At 33.4% G+C, this 20,131-nt stretch overlaps 1 protein-coding gene and 1 non-coding gene across 2 annotated transcripts; one reads left to right on the forward strand and one right to left on the reverse strand.

Annotated features, from left to right (window-relative positions):
• The first annotated feature begins 7,442 nt into the window (after positions 1 to 7,442).
• On the forward strand, positions 7,443 to 18,617 carry LOC132699766 (uncharacterized). Its single transcript, XM_060666650.1, has 3 exons — positions 7,443 to 7,538; positions 13,866 to 14,102; positions 15,850 to 18,617. The coding sequence occupies exons 1-3, from the start codon at positions 7,449 to 7,451 to the stop codon at positions 16,102 to 16,104; spliced, it is 582 nt and encodes a 193-aa protein (XP_060522633.1). The 5' UTR covers positions 7,443 to 7,448; the 3' UTR covers positions 16,105 to 18,617.
• On the reverse strand, positions 13,663 to 13,736 carry Trnai-aau (transfer RNA isoleucine (anticodon AAU)). The gene has a single exon. It is a non-coding gene; the product is annotated as a tRNA-Ile (tRNA).
• Positions 18,618 to 20,131: the final 1,514 nt, after the last annotated feature.

Here is a 20,131-nt window from a genome sequence, read left to right on the forward strand (position 1 = left end):
TTTTAATTATTTACTAAGTTATGTACTGAACTTCCTCATAATAGAATATTTGGATACGTTTCTTGAAACTTTTCACATACGTAAATAAAAGAATTTTCGCTCTCTCGGTCATTTTGGATTAAATATATTCTGTCAATATCATTCTTATTTTGACAAATACACACAAACAGGAAAGGTGCAATCAAATAAAATAGGTAATAATAAGACTTGGAACTATTTTGGTGTTACATCGAAATTTTGAAATTTTCAATTTCTGCTTTAAAATCTTTAATGCGGTGTATTTTTTAAATTTAAAACATTTCTATTTAACATTTTGTGTTTAAGCTGTAAAAAATGCTGCTTTTCTCTTTGGCAAATTTTATATTTTTTATATTTCTTTCGTTCCTTATACAAAAAAAAATCAGGCATTTCGAACTTTATTTTCAATGTTAGGGAAATTTTTTATAAATAATGACTTTGGCTACTTCGTCCGCGGACATATTGCATATTGCAGCGGTACGTAGATTAGAATTACCTAACGGCGTCCTGTCATCAATATCATTGGAAAGAATAATAAATGCCATTGACTATCTCCAGGCACTTTACGAGGCTAAATGCTTTGGTTTCTTTGTGGTTGGTGCATATGAAACGAGATACAAGGAATAGTCAAGACACATAAAAGTCGGTGATGTCCTAAAGGAGCTACTTGTTACTGCAAATAACGCTACGGATTTTCAACAATATAGGTAAAAGAATTTGTTTTAAGAGTTTGAACAACCGATTTAAAAAGAAATTTCGGAAAAATTGGTCCAGGAATTCGCTCTTAAATTTAGTTATTCAACTACTTCAAGTTGCTTATTAATAGCGTCCTATTTCAGATATACTCTTTCCGAAACCTTTTATCTTAAAAATCATGTGTATTAATGGATTAATTTTACACTAACCCAATAAAAGCCTAACGACGGTATTTCAGCCGAAGGAACCGACGGAAGGAAGCACAAGGATAAACACGATATGATGGAGCAGCTGGATAGGATGAATTCGCTGGCCAAGTTATTCGCACTCAAAATGTTTTTAATTTTTAAAATTTTTGGCTTGGGCATGCTCGCAGCCATAGCTCTCGGACTGCTCAAAGCCAAACTCTACGTCATAGCCATCAAATACGTTATAATTCAGGCGATTGTTAATTTCATTTTCTACGACAGCAAGCGACACCATCGTTAATTGCTGACCTTAAATATTAAAACCTGAGGATAATGTCGCTCGAAATGGAGCCTCCACCAGGCAAGTAAGTTTCTTACAAAGCTGTGACTAACCTCGACTAACCACCTTCCACAATTATGGTCCAAGTTTAAGAAAAAACAAATGCGTAATTTCAGAAGCGCGTAAGCGCAATCGCAATGGTATCATCAGAAAAATCGTAAACCTCATCAAAGTTGGCATAATCGCCGCAGCCGTGGTGATCAAAGTCTGCCTGTTGGTGAAGGTCTTCAATGCAGCGGTTCAGTTTAAGTTCGCCGTCATAGCGTTCGGCGCGTTGGTACTGCATGCCATCAAGCTGTTTCTGGTATTCGGCAAGAAACACCAAGCGCCGCCCAAATACGTATATCTCCAGCACCATAATCACCACTACGACGAAGACGACGTCGATCTTTACCATGAGCATTTGCGGAGAAGCTTCAGATGGAAGAGGAGTCAATCATAGTTTTCTATCCTAAATGCCGGCGAGTTACTTCTTGTCTGTAACTTGGAAACTACCTGCCTCGAATCTTGTTTTTAAAGTGCAAAATAAATCTTGAAATCATGAAATTTTCATTCCTTTCGAAATGGAGGGGTAGTGATTTCTAAATAATATTTAGTGTGTCGTGGGCCGATATCTAAGAAACGGTCGGCAATACAGAAGAAAATTAAATTGGAAAGTCGTACAGATGCGGGTGGTGCGTAACCTACAATTATTTCCTGTATTTAAGGAGTTGTGGAACCACCTACATGAGTGATTTACGGTGGATGGCAGGCTAAACATTAATGGAAAACGAGATGAAAGACCTTTCTGAAATGTGGTTGTTCACATATGCGACGTCTTAATTATATTGGATTTTTAGAGACATGGTAATTTTGAAAATTTTGCATTTTTAGACACCTTTTGCATTGTAATTATTATATTTATTAAGTAATCAACAAAACAGAGTTGCAATGAAAGATTACAATATTTGATTCCGACTGTGTCAGCTAGGGCTTCGTCAATCTTCCTTTTGGCTTCTTTAGAGCTTAACGGAAACTAGGTGATTGCCGAAATATCGGGGAGTTCGATTTATCAGCAAACAATGCAGGAGGAATCCAGAAGATTTGTAAATAGTATTACAATACCCCGTAGATGTGTCTTTGTCTTTTCATTAAATCTAAACATACCTTTTCTAACATATGTTTTTCTAATTTTTCCAGGAATAATTTAAATATTATTAGGTCGTGTTCTGTTTAAAATTGTTTTAATGCTATTATTGCTATATGTATGTAAATATAATTGGACCACACTTTTATTAACGCGTGGTTAAAAAATTTATCAACGTGTTTAGTAAATTGTTGCAAAAGAATACGAGAAATGTCTAAACACTATCCGTTGCTAAAATTTGCCGAAAACATCCTATCGCTTCCAAACCCTTTACTTAAGAACCGAAATCGCTTGTAACCGCGGCGTATTAAAGTGACGAGCTTGACAGGCTAGATCGGTGCATAATTGGGTATTTTAAAGCAGGAAGTTGAAAAAACAATACTCGCATGCCTTTCTGTTGGAACAAACTGGTTAATAAGTTATTATTTGTCATTCAAGTTGTATTTTATGCTTTGAAGTACACAGTACTTGCCTTATAAAAACAAAAATATAATAAAAGTAATGTTACGAAAAAATTGAGGAAGAATTTCTTCATTTTTGTTCCTTTACTTCAAACTGCGTGCAGCATTTGTAAAAAATCATTGTAATTAATGTATTTTTCCACTCCCGTCTGTAAAATACTAATTACCCACCGATCTAGCGTGCGGGAAGTGTCACTTTACCACGTCAATGTCTTTTTCCATGAATCCGAGCTACTTCGGACATTTCCGGGATTTTACCGCACGGAATTGGGAGCAATCGGATGTTTTTGGAGATATTTCCCACGCTTTGACGGTCATGTCAGTGAATGTATTCGTGTTGTTTTGCTAAAATGTACCCAAAAACTGACGGTCGTAGAATAGGTATAGCATGCAACACGTTCGGTAAACTTGTTAACTCACTCGTTTATTAAAAACTCGTCCCGCTGCGCTCCGCTCGTGTCAAATAAACTCCCGAGTCAAATGTCGCTTACCGCACTTGTTGCATAATATACTATTTTTGAAAAGTAGCGAATATAAAGAAGTGAGTTTAGATGTCGAATATATTAAATAAGTTGTGTTAAAATTAATTAAAGGGCGCGCCATAAGAAAAACATAATCTAACTTTCTGAAGCGATTATATAAAACAATTTAGTGTATGCACCCCACGCACTTGTGCAATTTTTAACGAGGTAGAATTGGGACAGGATATCTCAGTAATGTGGAAAAGTTATATATCCCCTCTTTTGTCACTATTTTCAATTATTTCAATAGATGTTTCATAAAATCAAAATATATGCATTTTAAAAATATTTTCAAATGGACAAGGTGTTTCATAAAAGTGTGCGAATACAAAAAATATATATTTAAGTGCAACACCCTATCTATTGTGGCGTTATATGGTTTTTTTTAGCACCTCCTGTACCTTTCAGTTCATTCAACACAATTCATAGTCAAACGCATTTCAAGAGTTTCATAATGCGCATAAGTAATTATTTCATACGGGGTGGCGTCTAAACTCATGTTTAATTTTTAATTTAAATAATGAATTTACTACGCTCTTGGATATTTCCGAACGAATATAACATTGTGGATTGATTACAATATAAATAATATTTTTGAATATTGAAATATTGAAAATTGAAAATTACTTGTACAAAAATTGATGTTTGTCCGAAAAAATAAAAGTTTTGAACTTTTTTTTATAGAAAATACATGCGAGGGTAATTGTAATTGTAAATTGTGGTTTTGGCTGTAAGGAAGCCAGGTTTTTGTAAGCATTAAGCATGTAAATTTGAAATAATCAACGAAACATTGCGTGGTACACATAAGATCTACATAAAAAAGTTTAATGTAAAAGCTTCTTATTTCTATATGTATACGGAGTGAATAGTTTTTTCTACTTTCTTCTTCAGCTCGTGTATTGATACACATTCCGTGAGCGAGTTTCAAGACAAGTTCAACGATATATAATAGTGGGGATCTGTTATGCGATGTTTCATGTGCAGAAGAATTTATCTTCGTTTTTCGAAAATGCTGAAGTAGCTACATGGAACAGCGTTGCTACGTTTCGCGTTTTGCAAATTTACTACATTTTGTATATTACTTTATGGTATAAAATATAACATTTCAAACAATACCAGAGACCATCATACTGATTCTTTAATTTATTCTAAAAAATCAAAAACAGAAAATTGTTATATTATGTTAATTGAAAATTATTGTATTATTGTATTGCATTATCATATCATTTCTTAGATCAGATAGTGGACGTGCATCATGCTATACATCGATTATATAGGCAATCCACACAATCATTATTTTTATTTTAAAAACAAATTTAACTATCCTCAAATTGTGTTCGACAAGAACTTGCCTGTACGTTTTCGATTGGCCACCGTGTTTAAGCTCTTGATTTTTTTAGAATATTTAGAATTCTTAATTTTTACTAAATTAGTAAACATTCGATAGTTATACTATTCACCAGAAAAACCAGGACGTTTATTTCTCAAAAAAAGGCTCAAAGGCAATGTTTGTTTTACATCCAGGGCCGGTTTAAATGGAATTCGGATCTTGTGTGCCATACCTGTAGTCTGAAATATTGTTCTGGATTTTGTAAGTTGTGGCAGTGCGAGAACAATTTTTAGCAATCGCTTTTATTTATTAAGGAAAACAAATAAAGTGCTTTTTTTTCTATTTAAGGAGTTTTTTTATTCCTCCAGTTATAGGTACTTCGTAGTTTTTATTATCCTTGTGGATGCCTTGTGAATTTGACCTATTTGTTCCGGTAGTCGTTTTTCGGTAGTAAAGCATTTGATATTAAAGTTCAATCAATTTTATATTTAAAATTTAAATATTTTGGGATCCACCTAGAAGACAGGTTTACTTTAATTGATAGGGCAGTTTCCCAAGGTAGTATCTTGCTCTAATATTTTCTGTGTATACAGCTAATTTCGCAGTTTTTTTTTTAATTCTGTAAATCTCATGTGTGGATGTTAATCTCACTATCGATAATATTAACATCTATTTAAAATTAAATAGTAGCAAGACAGGATTGTTAGTCTTTGGTACCAATAGAACTCAGTAAAATAACTTCCGCGTGTGCGTGTGTGTGTGTTAGTGTGTGTGTGTTTGTGTGTGTGTTTGTGTGTGTGTGTGTGTGTGTGTTTGTGTGTATGTTTGTGTGTGTGTGTGTGTTTGTGTGTGTGTGTGTGTTTGTGTGTGTGTGTTTGTGTGTGTGTGTGTTTGTGTTTGTGTGTGTGTTTGTGTTTGTGTGTTTGTGTGTGTGTTTGTGTGTGTGTTTGTGTGTGTGTGTTTGTGTGTGTGTGTGTGTTTGTGTGTGTGTTTGTGTGTGTGTTTGTGTGTGTGTTTGTGTGTGTGTGTGTTTGTGTGTGTGTGTGTGTTTGTGTGTGTGTGTTTGTTTGTGTGTGTTTGTGTGTGTGTGTGTGTGTTTGTGTGTGTGTGTGTTTGTGTGTGTGTGTGTTTGTGTGTGTGTGTGTTTGTGTGTGTGTGTTTGTGTGTGTGTGTGTTTGTGTGTGTGTGTGTTTGTGTGTGTGTGTTTGTGTGTGTGTGTTTGTGTGTGTGTGTTTGTGTGGGTGTGTTTGTGTGTGTGTGTGTTTGTGTGTGTGTGTGTGTGTGTGTGTGTGTGTTTGTGTGTGTGTGTTTGTGTGTGTGTTTGTGTGTTTGTGTGTGTGTTGTGTGTTTGTGTGTTTGTGTGTTTGTGTGTGTGTGTGTGTGTGTGTGTGTTTGTGTGTGTGTGTGTGTGTGTGTGTGTGTGTGTGTGTGTGTGTGTTTGTGTGTGTGTGTGTGTGTGTGTGCGCGCGAGAGAGAGAGCGAGAGAGAAAGAGAGTTTTTATAGTAGTAATAATTCTTTTCTGCCATACTTTTGACCCAACGTTCATATCAAATACCAAAACAGTATAACACTATATAAGTGAATAAGTGTCCAAAAATGATATCAATAACAATTACAATGCACCAAGATACTCACCGTTTTTCAGATGCACTCGCACGCCAAGCCCAATGTGTTTCTGTATTTTTTTTTGGTAATTTGTAAATATACGGTTTCAGAGTTAGCGAAAAAACGACCCAGGAAAAATGGACAACTCAAGGCTAGCGTTCAAACGAAAAATCGTGAGAAACCGCTGAAGAAGGTACAAGAATTTATGAACACATTGTCGTCGATGATGATGCTTTACGCCATCAAAGAGAAATTAGACCTTCTGCTAAAGTTTGTCGGCACAGTAATCTCCGTTAAGATGTTGATGGTATCCATGGCAGGATTAATGCTCAAGAAACTCCAATTCTTCACGGAGTTGAAAAAGCTGAAAGAACCGAATCATAAACTGATCTATCAGCAGGAATCATTTCACGACCACCACTATCCTAGCGATGGTCACGGAGCAGCTTGGTGAGGAAGATGAAAATATAAAGAGATGTCGAATACAAATTGGCCGACCAAGGGATTCGAAGATCCAACAGTAAAAGCAACAACTTGATCACTAGACACACTTTTGGACATTTGACTTTTTATATTCTTTAGCTGATTGGATAAAATTTATTTTTTTTTAAATCGAATTTTTTAACGGAAGTTTATACAAATATCTTGGTGTCGAACGAATCATGGTTTACCAAGTAGGGACGTAACAGTACTGTACTCCTAATTGTTTTGGCGGTACCGTTCATTAAAAGGCGATAAATTACAGCGATTCAAGCGGTCTTCTAGAATATTAAGTATGGCCCCGTTTCGCTGATTGGCCGTTGATTATCTTCTACAAAATTTGGCCGACATAGTCAAACAACAAGCCCTATTTTTTGGTAAGGTAAAGAAATCATTTTTTCAATTAAAACGATTTAACGATTTTCATTTTTTGGGAAAACTTGAAATACAATCAAGGTCTTCAGATTGTTAGCAATGATCTTAAAATAAATGTCCTACGTAGTCCTATGTAGTTTCAACAAATAAAAAAGAATGGGCAGTGATTTAAAATCTCGATTCGTTGGCACCCAACTCGCAGAAGCGGGAGGTCTTCTATCTTCTTCTTCCTTCCGCCACGATCACATATTGGATCCTATAAAAGTCATTGGGCCCTGGTGTTGTCGCACAGTGACGAATGATTTCTATGGGGCGTCAGGGACTTCGCGTAAAAATGTTTTCGGTTTTGGTTTTGCCAACCGTATTGTGTTTGACTTATGCCGCTCCTAGTATCAGGGTACGTACCATTTTTTCTATTTTTATTTATATTTTTTCGGTATAATTATTTGAATTCCTATTTTTTTAAAGAAATGCAGATTCTTTTAAGATTTCAAAAAATTTTACGTACATTTATCAATTCGAATTGTAAAGTTAATAGGTAAATTATACAGGGTGTTACTTTTTTTTAGGAAAACATTGTATAGACATGAGATTATTTGTTGTATAAAAATAACAATAAAAACAAACTGATTAGGCTACGTTTCTGTAATGTTCTATTATTTTTTGCCATTATGGCATATTTATAATGAAAAACAAAGTTAAATTGCTAATATTTTGAACTATATACAACTTTTATAATTTTTTTCATTCAAATTTTTAATGCTAGTTTTGGTTAGTTTATTTATTTGTTTATTTTTAAAAAATCAACATACACTACCAAAGTAGATTCGCTACTGTAAGGAAGTTACCCTAATATGTAATAACGTGTTGCAGTTGGAGAGTATGTATGTCTGGAAAGGTTCCGAGGAATTGCATCAATATATAATATTTAAGAAACTTGTTACTTGACAACGAAAATTCAAACACAATATATGAATGGTAATATAATATTTTAAAAGTACCAGTGAATCCAAATAACTTTTTTCTTTAACTTTTTTGCATGTTTTTTACATGTTCTTAGATATGTATGTATTCCTGAACCTATTTTAAAAAGAAAGGTTTATTTTAAACATTTTTGCCAATATTGTTGAAAATTTGGCAGCATTATTTGCAATAAATATTGCAATAAAGTCCCAAGTTCCAATATTGTTGCACGGAAATAATAGGTCAAATAAAACATAATTTGCAAATATACGTTTTTTCAGGTTCTCCAACAATTTTTGTTATAATTAAAATATATATATATATATATATATATATATATATATATATATATATATATATATATATATATATATATATATATATATATATATATATATATATATATATATATATATATATATATATATATATATATATATATATATATTCTCACGTATTGATTCACGGATGGAAAAATGTGATGACACTATATTCCGGGATATCATCCGTTCGCTCGTTGAACTCCGACTGGAATCCTGCAAAACCTGCAACCGACTGGAATCCTGCAGACGTTTCGCCAAAATCTCACTTGGCATCTTCAATGCTCGCGCTCCGAGTGTTCGAAGTGTTTTCGGAGCGCGAGCATTGAAGATGCCAAGTGAGATTTTGGCGAAACGTCTGCAGGATTCCAGTCGGATGCAGGTTTTGCAGGATTCCAGTCGGATGCAGGATTCCAGTCGGAGTTCAACGAGCGAACGGATGATATCCCGGAATATAGTGTCATCATATATATATATATATATATATATATATATATATATATATATATATATATATATATATATATATATATATATATATATATATATATATATATATATATATATATATATATATATATATATATATATATATATATATATATATATATATATATATATATATATATATGACGGAAAAACAAAGCACTGAAAATCTGAAAATGATCAGCGATGTTGCTATCACAGTAATGGAAATTAAAATGCGAGTAGTAAATACATACATCGAGAACTTTAAATAAAAAGATGTTAGTAAGAAACAGTCACAAAAACTAAGAAAAAGAAACAGTAAAAAATGGTTGTATATAGGGTTAAATTCATATTTTAAACTCTATAGTGATTCCAAAAATTGTAAAATCATTAATAATTATTTACTTCATTAAGCTTGTCTAAATTTTGGATAACTTTTGAATATCATTACGATAATTTATGAAATTAGGATCTAGCATTTCAAGTGATAATTTAACTTAACCTTGTCAAAGTCAAAATCGTCGATTTTTCTAAAGAATGTTTAGCCAGCGAGCATTCGGTTTTGTTATTTTTAACAGAATATTCGTGATTTAAAATCCTCCTATATAGATATCGTTGTGACCAAACATTGTTTGTAAACGAATCAGTTTCAATGATACAATCTGGAGTGTACTTTAGATTGATATCCAGAGAATTCATTAAGTTTTGTTGCTCGGTTTTGACGCTGCAATGAAAACGAGAGTGAAAAGAGTTAAAGACTTTGTAGGTGTAATTTAATTTGTTGGCAGGAATGCACAAAATGTAGTCGTCAACGTATCTTTTATAGAAAGCGGGAACATAATTCAAACCAACAATAACTTCATTTTCTAATTCCTTCATTACCAAATTGGCAATATTAGAAGATGAAGAACCGGTGTAACTTAAAAATATTTTCTTTAATTTCATGCCATCTTTTTTCGATGCATTGAATTTCAAAGTTTGTTGGAATATTTATGAACAAAGAAGTAACATCAAAAGAAAAAAGTATGTGGTTTTTAGGAACGAACACAGGACCTATTGATTTTGTTAGAATACTAGACAGGCTTTTTAAAATATTATAGTTCTGTGAGCCGATGCTACTTACAATTGGTCGTAACGGAATGTTTGCTTTATGAATTTTTGGCAATCTATAAATATACAATGTAAGTCGATTTTTTGTTTGGTTATTAATTACCTCAACTTAATATCATTTGATACCATTTAAGTATTTATTTAACCCTATATACAACAATTATTATTTTTGTTACATGTTGTGACAGTTTTTTATCAACGTCTTTACATGTCGCGATACATATAATATGTATTTATTACTCCCATTTTTATTTCTATGACTGTGACAGCAAAATCCCCGATCATTGTCACGTCAAAAAAATATACCAAAAATTTGTAGAATCTGAAAGGCCGAGAGCCGAAACGTACAGGGTTATCTCGAACCTACGGAGGTTACAAAAAAAATGAAATACAAAAGTTGTTCCTATTAAAATGACCTTTATTTTTGTTTATTTTCCTAATTGCCACTTTTTAATATACAAAGTTACATTCTTTAAAATAGAACACCCAACATTTTATCGCACTTTTGAATAGTCCTTTCAAAGACAAATTCAACGATATCTATGAGTGTGGGTCTGTGATTCACCGTTTCGAATTTAAAATAAGCGGTATTGCCACGTTTCGCAAAATGATATTTTCCCATTTTTTTAAAAATGAAACACCCTGTATATTATTGAATTTTCGAATCGCCACTTTAATAGCAATTTCAATTATATAACAAGTACGGGTTTTGGCTTTGGCAGATAAAATTAAGAACTGGGTATAAGATTTAAATTATTAAGATATGAAACTGGTGTGGTACGCGATTAAATGTAAAGTGCGGTACCAGGGGATATTCGCGATCCCCGTTTTAAAAAGTCGGTTCGTGAAGTGAGGTAGACGGTCGGAAGACGTGTTAAGGGACGGTGTTCCTGGGGATAAGAAATTCCCGCGATTATTATTGTTTCTTTAGAAATTTGTAGTGTTACTTTCAGTAAAAGTTTGGAATTTTCAAATTTTGTGCCTTATTTACCGCCGTAGAACCCACGACACACTCTCGTTCTTTATCAACTTGTTCACAACCGTTTTAGAACATTGTTAAAAAGTCATGTTTTTGTCTTTCAACAGACAAATTTCTATATATTTTTTAAAGACACATTGTTAAGAATATGAATATTTAAAAAAATAAATGATTGTAAAAGAATTTATGTATTATTGGAAAATAATTGCCAATTAAGGTTCCGTTTTAGTTAGTCAGAGATCCGTACTATGTTATATAATGGAAATTGCTATTTAAGCGGCTATTGCAAAATCCAATAATATACAGAAAATATATTTCAGAAAATTGAGATAAGTATCATTTGGCGAAACGTATTTTAAGAAAATATTCTAAATTTCATCATTGTATAACGAAAAGGATTATTTTCGTAAAAATAATAGATGAAAAAAAGTTTAAAAAGTTAATAAGCAACCCACCAACGATGGTTTATACATAACCCGAATTCTGAAGGTGGTCTCTAATAAGTAAGTCTAATAGTAAGACTATCCAAAAATGCAATATAATGTAGGGCGTTCTATGTAAAAAAGTGATGATTATGAAAATAAAATAAAGGTCATTTCACTAGAAACAACTTTTGTATTTAGGTATAGGACCCTCTTAAACGGGCCACCCTGTATTGTCATAATTAAGCGATAAAACCCAGGAAATTTACCTTCATGAATATTACGTTCAGAAAATATCTAAAATGAAAATAAAACTTTAATGTCTATTGACCTATTTTTCTATCTCGCTGTAGTTAGAATAGAGTGTTCTACTTAAAAAGAAAGAAAGAAGGAAGTAAGTTAGAGTAAAATTAATCATGTATTATCGTTAATATATTATCGTCCATTTTTGATATTAGGACGGATATTGTTTGTAAGATATATTGAATCATGGCAAAATTATTTCAATATTATTGTTTATGCCAAATTCCGCTTTATATAATTAGGAATTAAAGTTATGCAGTCCAACCCGAAAGTCTTACATATTTTTGTTGTTTTTCCTGACATAAGATAATGGCTAATTCATAGTTCAGAGTCGGTAGAATTATTCAAAATATATTTAATACGTCCAAGTAAAAATACGATTAACTAATTGCTCACGATGTTCAAAATGTATTGCTTAAAAATATTAATTGCTTGAAGTGCCAGCTAATTTATTATAACATGTTAAATAAAATTTACTTTTAAAAATACTTATCAAATTTGAGAATAGGAAATGGTTATGATCAGCATAAATTGTATTTCTCTGAAGAGCAGCGTCTAGTTTTAAATGATTAAACCAACATAAAATAATAAATAACAGAATAAATTGTCCAGATTTATTTATATTTGCGTTCATTGTGATTATAATACGATTACTGATCCAAATTCGCGCTCGCGTTCAAGGTCGTGAGGAGTAGTATTTTGTTTACTTTCCTTTTCACTTTTTTTACAATTTTAGTTTTCTAAAATAATTTTCTATGTTCTCATTAACGTATGTTTCTTGCCGTTCGCCAAATACATTTTATTTCGAAAAACAAATGTGTTTTCCATTGTCCGCCAAAAATCGAATTAAAATGTAAAATATGAAATGACCAAAAACATAGATAATGGTAATAGGCATCTGAGCGCCATATTCTAACAAAAAGGTAACTTTTCCTATATGAAAATAAATAAATTTGTGCCACACCACATGCTTGATTAAGATCGGAGTTTTAAAACGTTAATTCAGCGTTCCCTTCAAAAGTTACAGTGAGAATGTTTCGTAAAACTAAAAAATACTCACACTGATATTTAAAATAATGTCCCTGTACCTAGGTACAGTGTGTCTCATTTTATAGAGCGATTTTGACAATTTTGCATTTTGAAACAACTTTTGTAGTTCTATACATTTCTGTTTCTCCCACCCGTAATTTAATGAAAAAGTACCCTTGTCTTGCGAAAGCGGTAAAACAGTAGCTTTTTTTAATAAGGTATAGATGCGCGTTAAAGCCATCCGAAATGGGAGACACTGTACATTTAATATTCACCAGTCATCCTTCTACATCGAAATTATAGTTTATTTGAAAGTAGTGTGGCCAACACCAACAAAGATTTTAGCACCCTTCAAGCGTAAAGAAATACTTTCATACTAAAATCACCAGAATAATAAAAATAAAAATTTAACACCCAATATAAATTTTTGTTAATTGAAGCGTATGGGTTATTTTTCTTCACCTCTTCAACACACTTTTCTCAATATTTGGTATCTATATACATGTATGTTTATATACGCTCGGTGAAAAAAAAAAAGGTAAAATTTCACTTTTGCGTTTTGTTTTTTTTTTAATGAAAAATTCCTTTTATTTATTATTTTCACTTTTTGGGTAATTGTGAAGAGGTTACGAGGACAAATTCCTGGAACTGCACTTACTCCTTTAAAACCTGTTTTTCTCGTCCAATGGATATTTAAAAATACTATTCTCCGTTTTTTCTGCTTGAAATGAAGTCTTTCAAATAATACATCATAAGTTTAACGCAAAATTATTATTATTGAACTAAGTTCGATTTTATTTGTTACAAGTTAAATAAGAACATAAAGTTTTCAGAATTTCACAAAAAAAGATAATCTATCTATATAAAATATTAATTATCTACTAACCAAACCATTTTTAACTTTGAAATTGAAGTTTAAAAACAATTTGGCCCATGAGGGGATCGAACCCGCGACCTTCGCGTTATTAGCACGACGCTCTAACCAACTGAGCTAATGGGCCACTAAAAGTTTTTTTATCCTGGTTCATCATGAAGAAATGTGTATGTTTTACCGCTATTAAAATATTTAATAAAAATAAAATTCTTTGCCTAAATTGTCAAATTAACTAAGCGGTGGCGATCCCCGTCAGATAATGCCAGAGCATCTTCTGCCTCCTCAACTGCTGACACTTCCCAGCAACGCCACGAGCATCCGCTCGGAAATCAGCGATTCTTTCAGCTGCGAGGGGCGCGAGTACGGGTACTATGCCGACGTGGAAAATGACTGTCAATTGTTCCATGTCTGCCTACCTATGAAATATTCTGACGGCAGAAGCCAGACATTTAGGTGGAGCTTCATATGTCCTGAAGAAACAATCTTTAATCAGGTAAATTTTATTGGATTTAAAAATTAGGATAATTAATAATAATTATTTTAAACATTGTTCTGGAGTCTCTCTTTCATTTTTAACACGCATATATACATTTACAGGATGAATATCAGGAATCATTAGATCTTCCAGTACCGAGTTATAGTGATTTCACAGTTATATAGTTTTAGAATAATAACTACAAGGGGGGAAAACTTTAAAATATGATTTTTTTTAATCAATTTTTTTTAGCATATCATTAATGAAATTGCTATTGATGTGATCATATGCATTTAGGCAAGAGACGAGTGCGTTTATATGTATGGTTCCTATGGTAGAACAAAATGATTTTAGAGAAGAGCAATGTAACATTGGTGTGCGAGAGACTTGTCAAGCAACTATGAAAAACATGCGCATGCGTGAAATTTTAATTTTCATTTTTAACCAATACATGGCCGGTGAGGGATCCTCAATAAGTCTGGATGCGGCATTTTCAAGGCAGTATATTCTCAAAATATGCCTAGTTCTCGTTCTGGGAAATTGAGTTAAGTGTGCGTGCGCGCGTGTGTGTATGTGTGTTGTGTGCGTGCGTGCGCACGTGTGTGTCTGTGTGTGTTAGTGTGTGTGTGGGCGCGCGCGTCTAGCAAATAGTAAAAATGAGTTATTAAATAAAATAACTTCTTTGAATTATGTGGTCTAAAAACTTCAGCATTAAATATTTTTAGAAACAGAACTCGGTTTAAAAATTTTACTCCATCGGTAAGAAGTGTTAATGTGACCGCTACAAATTGCAGGTTTTGGTTTCTGCAAATTCCACGCACATCACACCTGACGTTAGCTTTTCAGCGGTTCTCGGAAATCTGCAGCAACAAGCAATACTATGCACAAACGTTACACGACGTTATAAAATAAATACCGGCGTGGATTTGTTTATATACCCCTGAAATGAATCCAAACGGCCAAGTTTATTGCAAACTTCACACCGTTGCAGCATTTTCAGTTCCTATAATGTTATTGTCCCAAAATAGTTTTTCACTTTTAAAAACTCGCTACTCTCACAAAAATAAAACAAACTTGCACGTACCCCAACACGTACGTAAGATTCACAAATAAGGTTAAACAAATCTGTGTCTGTTCATCGCGTCGTTGCCACTAACTCATTTCTTACTATTTTGCTATTAGGATGAAAAGATGTGCTTGTAATTTTATGGATTATGGTTGATGAAATAGTAGCACAAATTTTTGTTAACCTACATCGAATAAATTTTATAATTTATCTATACTTTTTAAATGTACAAATCTTATTCTGTATTGCAGCAACTGTTAAATCCGGGGGTGTAATTAAACACGAAACCCAACTTATATAATTTACTATTCAAATGAAGTGGGGTACAAATATCAAAAAACGTAAAAAAACATTTCATGCGTTCTGTGGCTCACTCTAACGGGACCGTACGAATCAATTTCAATGAGGCGTTCTGGTCCACGGCTAATTTGTTTACGGGCGGATAGATGGTGGCGAGGTTGTTCATTCGTTATTGTGTGTATTAATCCTTTGAAAGCGTGGCTATGCTTAGCATTGGGAAAATTGTCTCGGCCAGTCAATATACAGTCAGCACACCATTGTCATATCTCTTCCATGGGGCGTTTGGATACTTCCTAGGGCTCAATTAATTGAGCTCCTAGTATTCCCAATCGGCTGCCCTTCAGTTGATATTTATTTTCATGTAAAATATTCATCTCGTCCATCTCCTGATTTTTATAGGAAATGTTCACCTGTACAAGGTCGGATGAGTCCATGGACTGTTCCCAATCACCTCAGTTTTACGAACTGAATCGCAACTTCGGCAGCGAGGAGGAGACGAGCGGGATAAACCACCACCGGCATCCGGCTATCCTCGAACCGGCAGAAATGCCCGGACTCGAAAAGGATGAAGACGCGCCTTCTGTGCCGGCTGAAGTTCCACAGTCGCTAGCTAGGAATTTTGTGAAAAAGAGTGGCAAAGTTACCGACAATTAGAGACCCTATGGAATAACGTGATGAAAGAGTGTGATACGGAAATAAGCAATACGCTATATTAGTGATGACATAGCACGGGCCATTTTGCTTGGCAAGTGTCAACATTTGGGATCCAAACGAACTCAGTTTTTGCGTTTCTTTATTATTAGAGATGATTTAAGTGAGTTCGTAATAATTAATCAATAACTACTTTGTAAGTAAGTTTTAGAATTAGAAATAAAATAACGAGCGATATTATTTCATTAAAAATGAAAATATATCCTGCAAACTTGTCCATTATTGACACATGTTTTTTTGCATTTTCAAATAATATAATTTCAAATAATAAGTTTAGGCTAGATTTTGATTTTCAATTAAATCCTCTAAGTCGTTGTTTCATTTCAAATTCTAATTACTTATAAAGCAATAATTGAATAGTACACTTATCATAAATGATTACAATTTTATTTATTTATTTAAGAACAATTACAAATTGACACAAAAACAATATTAAGTGACTATAGTAAAACAATGAAAACATACCAACAAACCAAAATGCGGAAACATCTGTTTGTGCACCCAAACCAAAACACAACAAAATTATTAAATAATTAAATATACATAGAGTGTAATAGACGCATAAAAACAAGAAAAAAAAAAGGCTTCCGACAACGAATATAACCTAAAATGGTAAAAAAACAAATAATTTTGTCCTTGGGGTCTCCTGTATATAACAGTTAAATAATTTTAACCGTGGTCAATTAATAAACTGTATACAACAATAGTGTCCCGATGTTGTAAAGTTTAATTGTTAAATGTTAACTAATTTTCTACCCATTAACTATCTGATTATATAGAATTTGTGTAGCACCGAACTTTATTACAAAGGTGGGTTGATTCCACCTCCAATGTTTGTCTACCATTATTACAAGATAACTTGGGGCATTGATTTTCTAAATAAATAAGATAAAATGTGATTTTTTTAAAATTAGAGTGTATTTAGAAGCGTCTAGAAAATGTTTTTCGAAGTCTTGAATTTATACTTAATTTTATAAATAAAAATAAAGTTATTTTAGTAAGTTCACGGATAGTTCTTTTAAGGTTAAGGAGGCATTCAGTGACATGTTACATAACCTTGCAATTTGTTATTTCATCAAACCTCCCACCCATGTCTCTGTCGCGCATGGTGAACTACGCAATTTTAATGAAAAGTTGTGCAACTCTCTTATTGGTAAGTTTCGGAATCCCACAATAATCGTTACATTGCCACGCATTATTCCAAAAAACTCAACAAAAACGTACGGAAAATAGCGAACTTTTTTATCTCCGTCCCAATCTCAACATACAGGTGGGACCGTAGAAAAACCGACAGGAAATGGTGGACACAGGTGAGCGGTTTGCGCCAGAAGCACGCGCCTGTTGCAAACCGATCTAGACGAATGTGTATTTACGTACTTTTATATGTTAGAAAACAGGGTAAAGTCTACATTTTAATAATCATGGATCGTTTTGGCGAGATTTAGATGTAGTGGAACGCAACTATTAGAAGATCTAAGAAAGGATGATTACGCCTTCCGAGTTGGTGATTAGAATACAAGGGGAATTTCGACAAAAAAAACTTATTCTTTACTATTTAAAAATCTTCTGGATCCCTCCTGCGTCGGTTGTTGTTGAATCGAACGCGATGACGCTTCACCAATGATCCTGTTCACTTCTTCAGTTTCAGAAGAACCTGACAGGATTCTTGACTAAACGTCAGCGAGTTAGATTCATGAATAACTGACTCAGAAGGAGTCCAGAAGATTTGTAAGTAGTGCTGCCTTATTACTTACTTTATTTTGTCAGTTGAAGATTTTATTACTTTTTTTTCTTTTCATTTCACCATTGTGATCTTTAATTTCAATTCATTTTTCTTTTCAATCTTTACCTTAAATAAAGTGAAATAATGTCAAACGGTCATAAAAATTCCTGCAACGTGTTACGCAGCATTTAATAAATAATGAACAAATGATACGCGGGTAAAAGCTAGTATTTTTCTATGGTTTCTATACAGCTCAATCTTCTCTTTGCCCCACTCCACAAATAGCATAAATAAAATACCTAAATACGAAAACGCAAATAGGTAATTTTTAACAGTATGTTTAGAAGAGAGAATGTTTAGAACTTAAAAATCAGAGGGTAATTGGCTATACAGGCGGTAAATGTATGTTAACGAACGTTCGAACGATTTAGTCTGATTAGGGGTGTGCACGTGAGTCCCAAATTTAATTTAATTAAAAAAAAATTGAGTCAATAAAATGTTATGGAAACAAACGAATAAGTGTAATTTCCTTCTATTTGCCGTAGTCAGCTATTTGTCCCACTTCAGTTTGTAGGACTCTCTTTCATATTTACGAATGCTGTAAATGAACCTCAAGCACGAACCCCAGTTGTACCCTCCATTAATACCAAGCACGGACCCACCACATCACCATAGTTAAAATGATTTAAAAATTTGTATACCTAAATTTCTAGGTGATTTAATGCAGGACACATTAATATTTAGAATTTAAATAAACAGCAAAACAGACGTCTTAGAACATTCAGTTCCAAGTAAGTAGTGTTTTTTTTGAGAATGCGAAAACATCATTTATAATTGCTTGAGCGTAATTCGTAGGACACAAGACAACAAATGGAAATATGGCAGTTATTTCGCTTAATGTTCTTTGATAACATTGCGCAACATGTGCAACTATTGCCTGCAAATAATCAACTGACTTAGCGATAAGTCGGTGCGCTTCGTTTATTCTTGGAACGAAATGCCATTCATATCCGAGATTATGCATTCCGCTCGGGATTTAATAATGTAACCGTATCGCTAACTCTGGGTATATAGCGTAAATTTAATTTTGCCTACACTTTTCTATACCTACGTTTGATTGAAACTGATAATTTGCGTCTCGAATCTTATTTGCGCTTCGAGCTATCGAAATAGTTTATTCTCGAACAAGTTTTATAAACGCCAATTTGGTCACTAGCGTGATTTAGCACTATCGCACAGTAGTTCTATATGCTGCACGGTGACACTGTAATTATAGACCACAATTAAAAAAAACTGTAAAATTACTTAATTAATTATTTGCAAAACCCTCTTCCAGATAATCTAGCGCCCCTGAATAAAGAAGATAACAAAAGACGTCCCTGTCTGACTCCTTTCAGGATTTTTGCTTTTTCTGTGTGTTCTCCAACAATCCTCAAAATGGCCCCGTTAGAATGAAATTTAGTAATTTGGTAATATGCTTGTGTAGAATCAATTTGGTTTTAATATTGTTTTTTTTTCTATATTTTCATTCATTTCCTCTAATGAAATAGCCGTAGGGCTCTCTCCACTTCGTCTTTTTCTTTACGGATCATACTCAATTTACTCCTAATTTTGATCGCCGCCTCGTTCCTGTACGTAGTAATCTAGAATGCGAAATCTAATCGCTAGGGCTATCCCAGATACCGTTCTATATGCTGAATCCACCTGTAGTAGCATGTTTTTCTGGAATTACAATTAATTGCCAGTGTCCATTACCGATGTCCATATCGCAGCAGCATGATATTGTGCCTGAATCGCATTCGCCTGTATGTTCTTACCGAATTTGAACTTTTCTTCAATCGTTACGGCAAGGTACCTAACTGTTTTGGGGAGTATGATATTTACGTTCTCCAGTCTACAAGAGACGTTAACTCGTTTCCATCTTCCTTTTGCCATTAAAGTTTCAGTTTTTTCCGGTGGCTAATGATAACATTGTTAACATAACTTATAACTCATTTACGCCATTAGCAAGAGCAAATCATCTGTAGTATGAGTACAAGCTATCGTCGGGAAATTGTTATATTATGATTGTTCATAACTCCCAGAAGCCAGTCTAAATAAAAATTCACTACTATTTAAATAGCTTCCGGAAGGATACCGTCGATGTCTGTTACATTACCAGTCTTTATGTTTTTAATAGCCTTGTTGAGTTCAGTTTCTGTGAATAAATTGTCAACTGACATGAGTGATTTTATCCCCCACTACTTC

The sequence above is a fragment of the Cylas formicarius genome, unplaced genomic scaffold, assembly GCF_029955315.1.
Source record: "Cylas formicarius isolate icCylForm1 unplaced genomic scaffold, icCylForm1.1 PGA_scaffold_10__41_contigs__length_53128322, whole genome shotgun sequence".
Taxonomy (NCBI): Eukaryota; Metazoa; Arthropoda; class Insecta; order Coleoptera; family Brentidae; genus Cylas; species Cylas formicarius.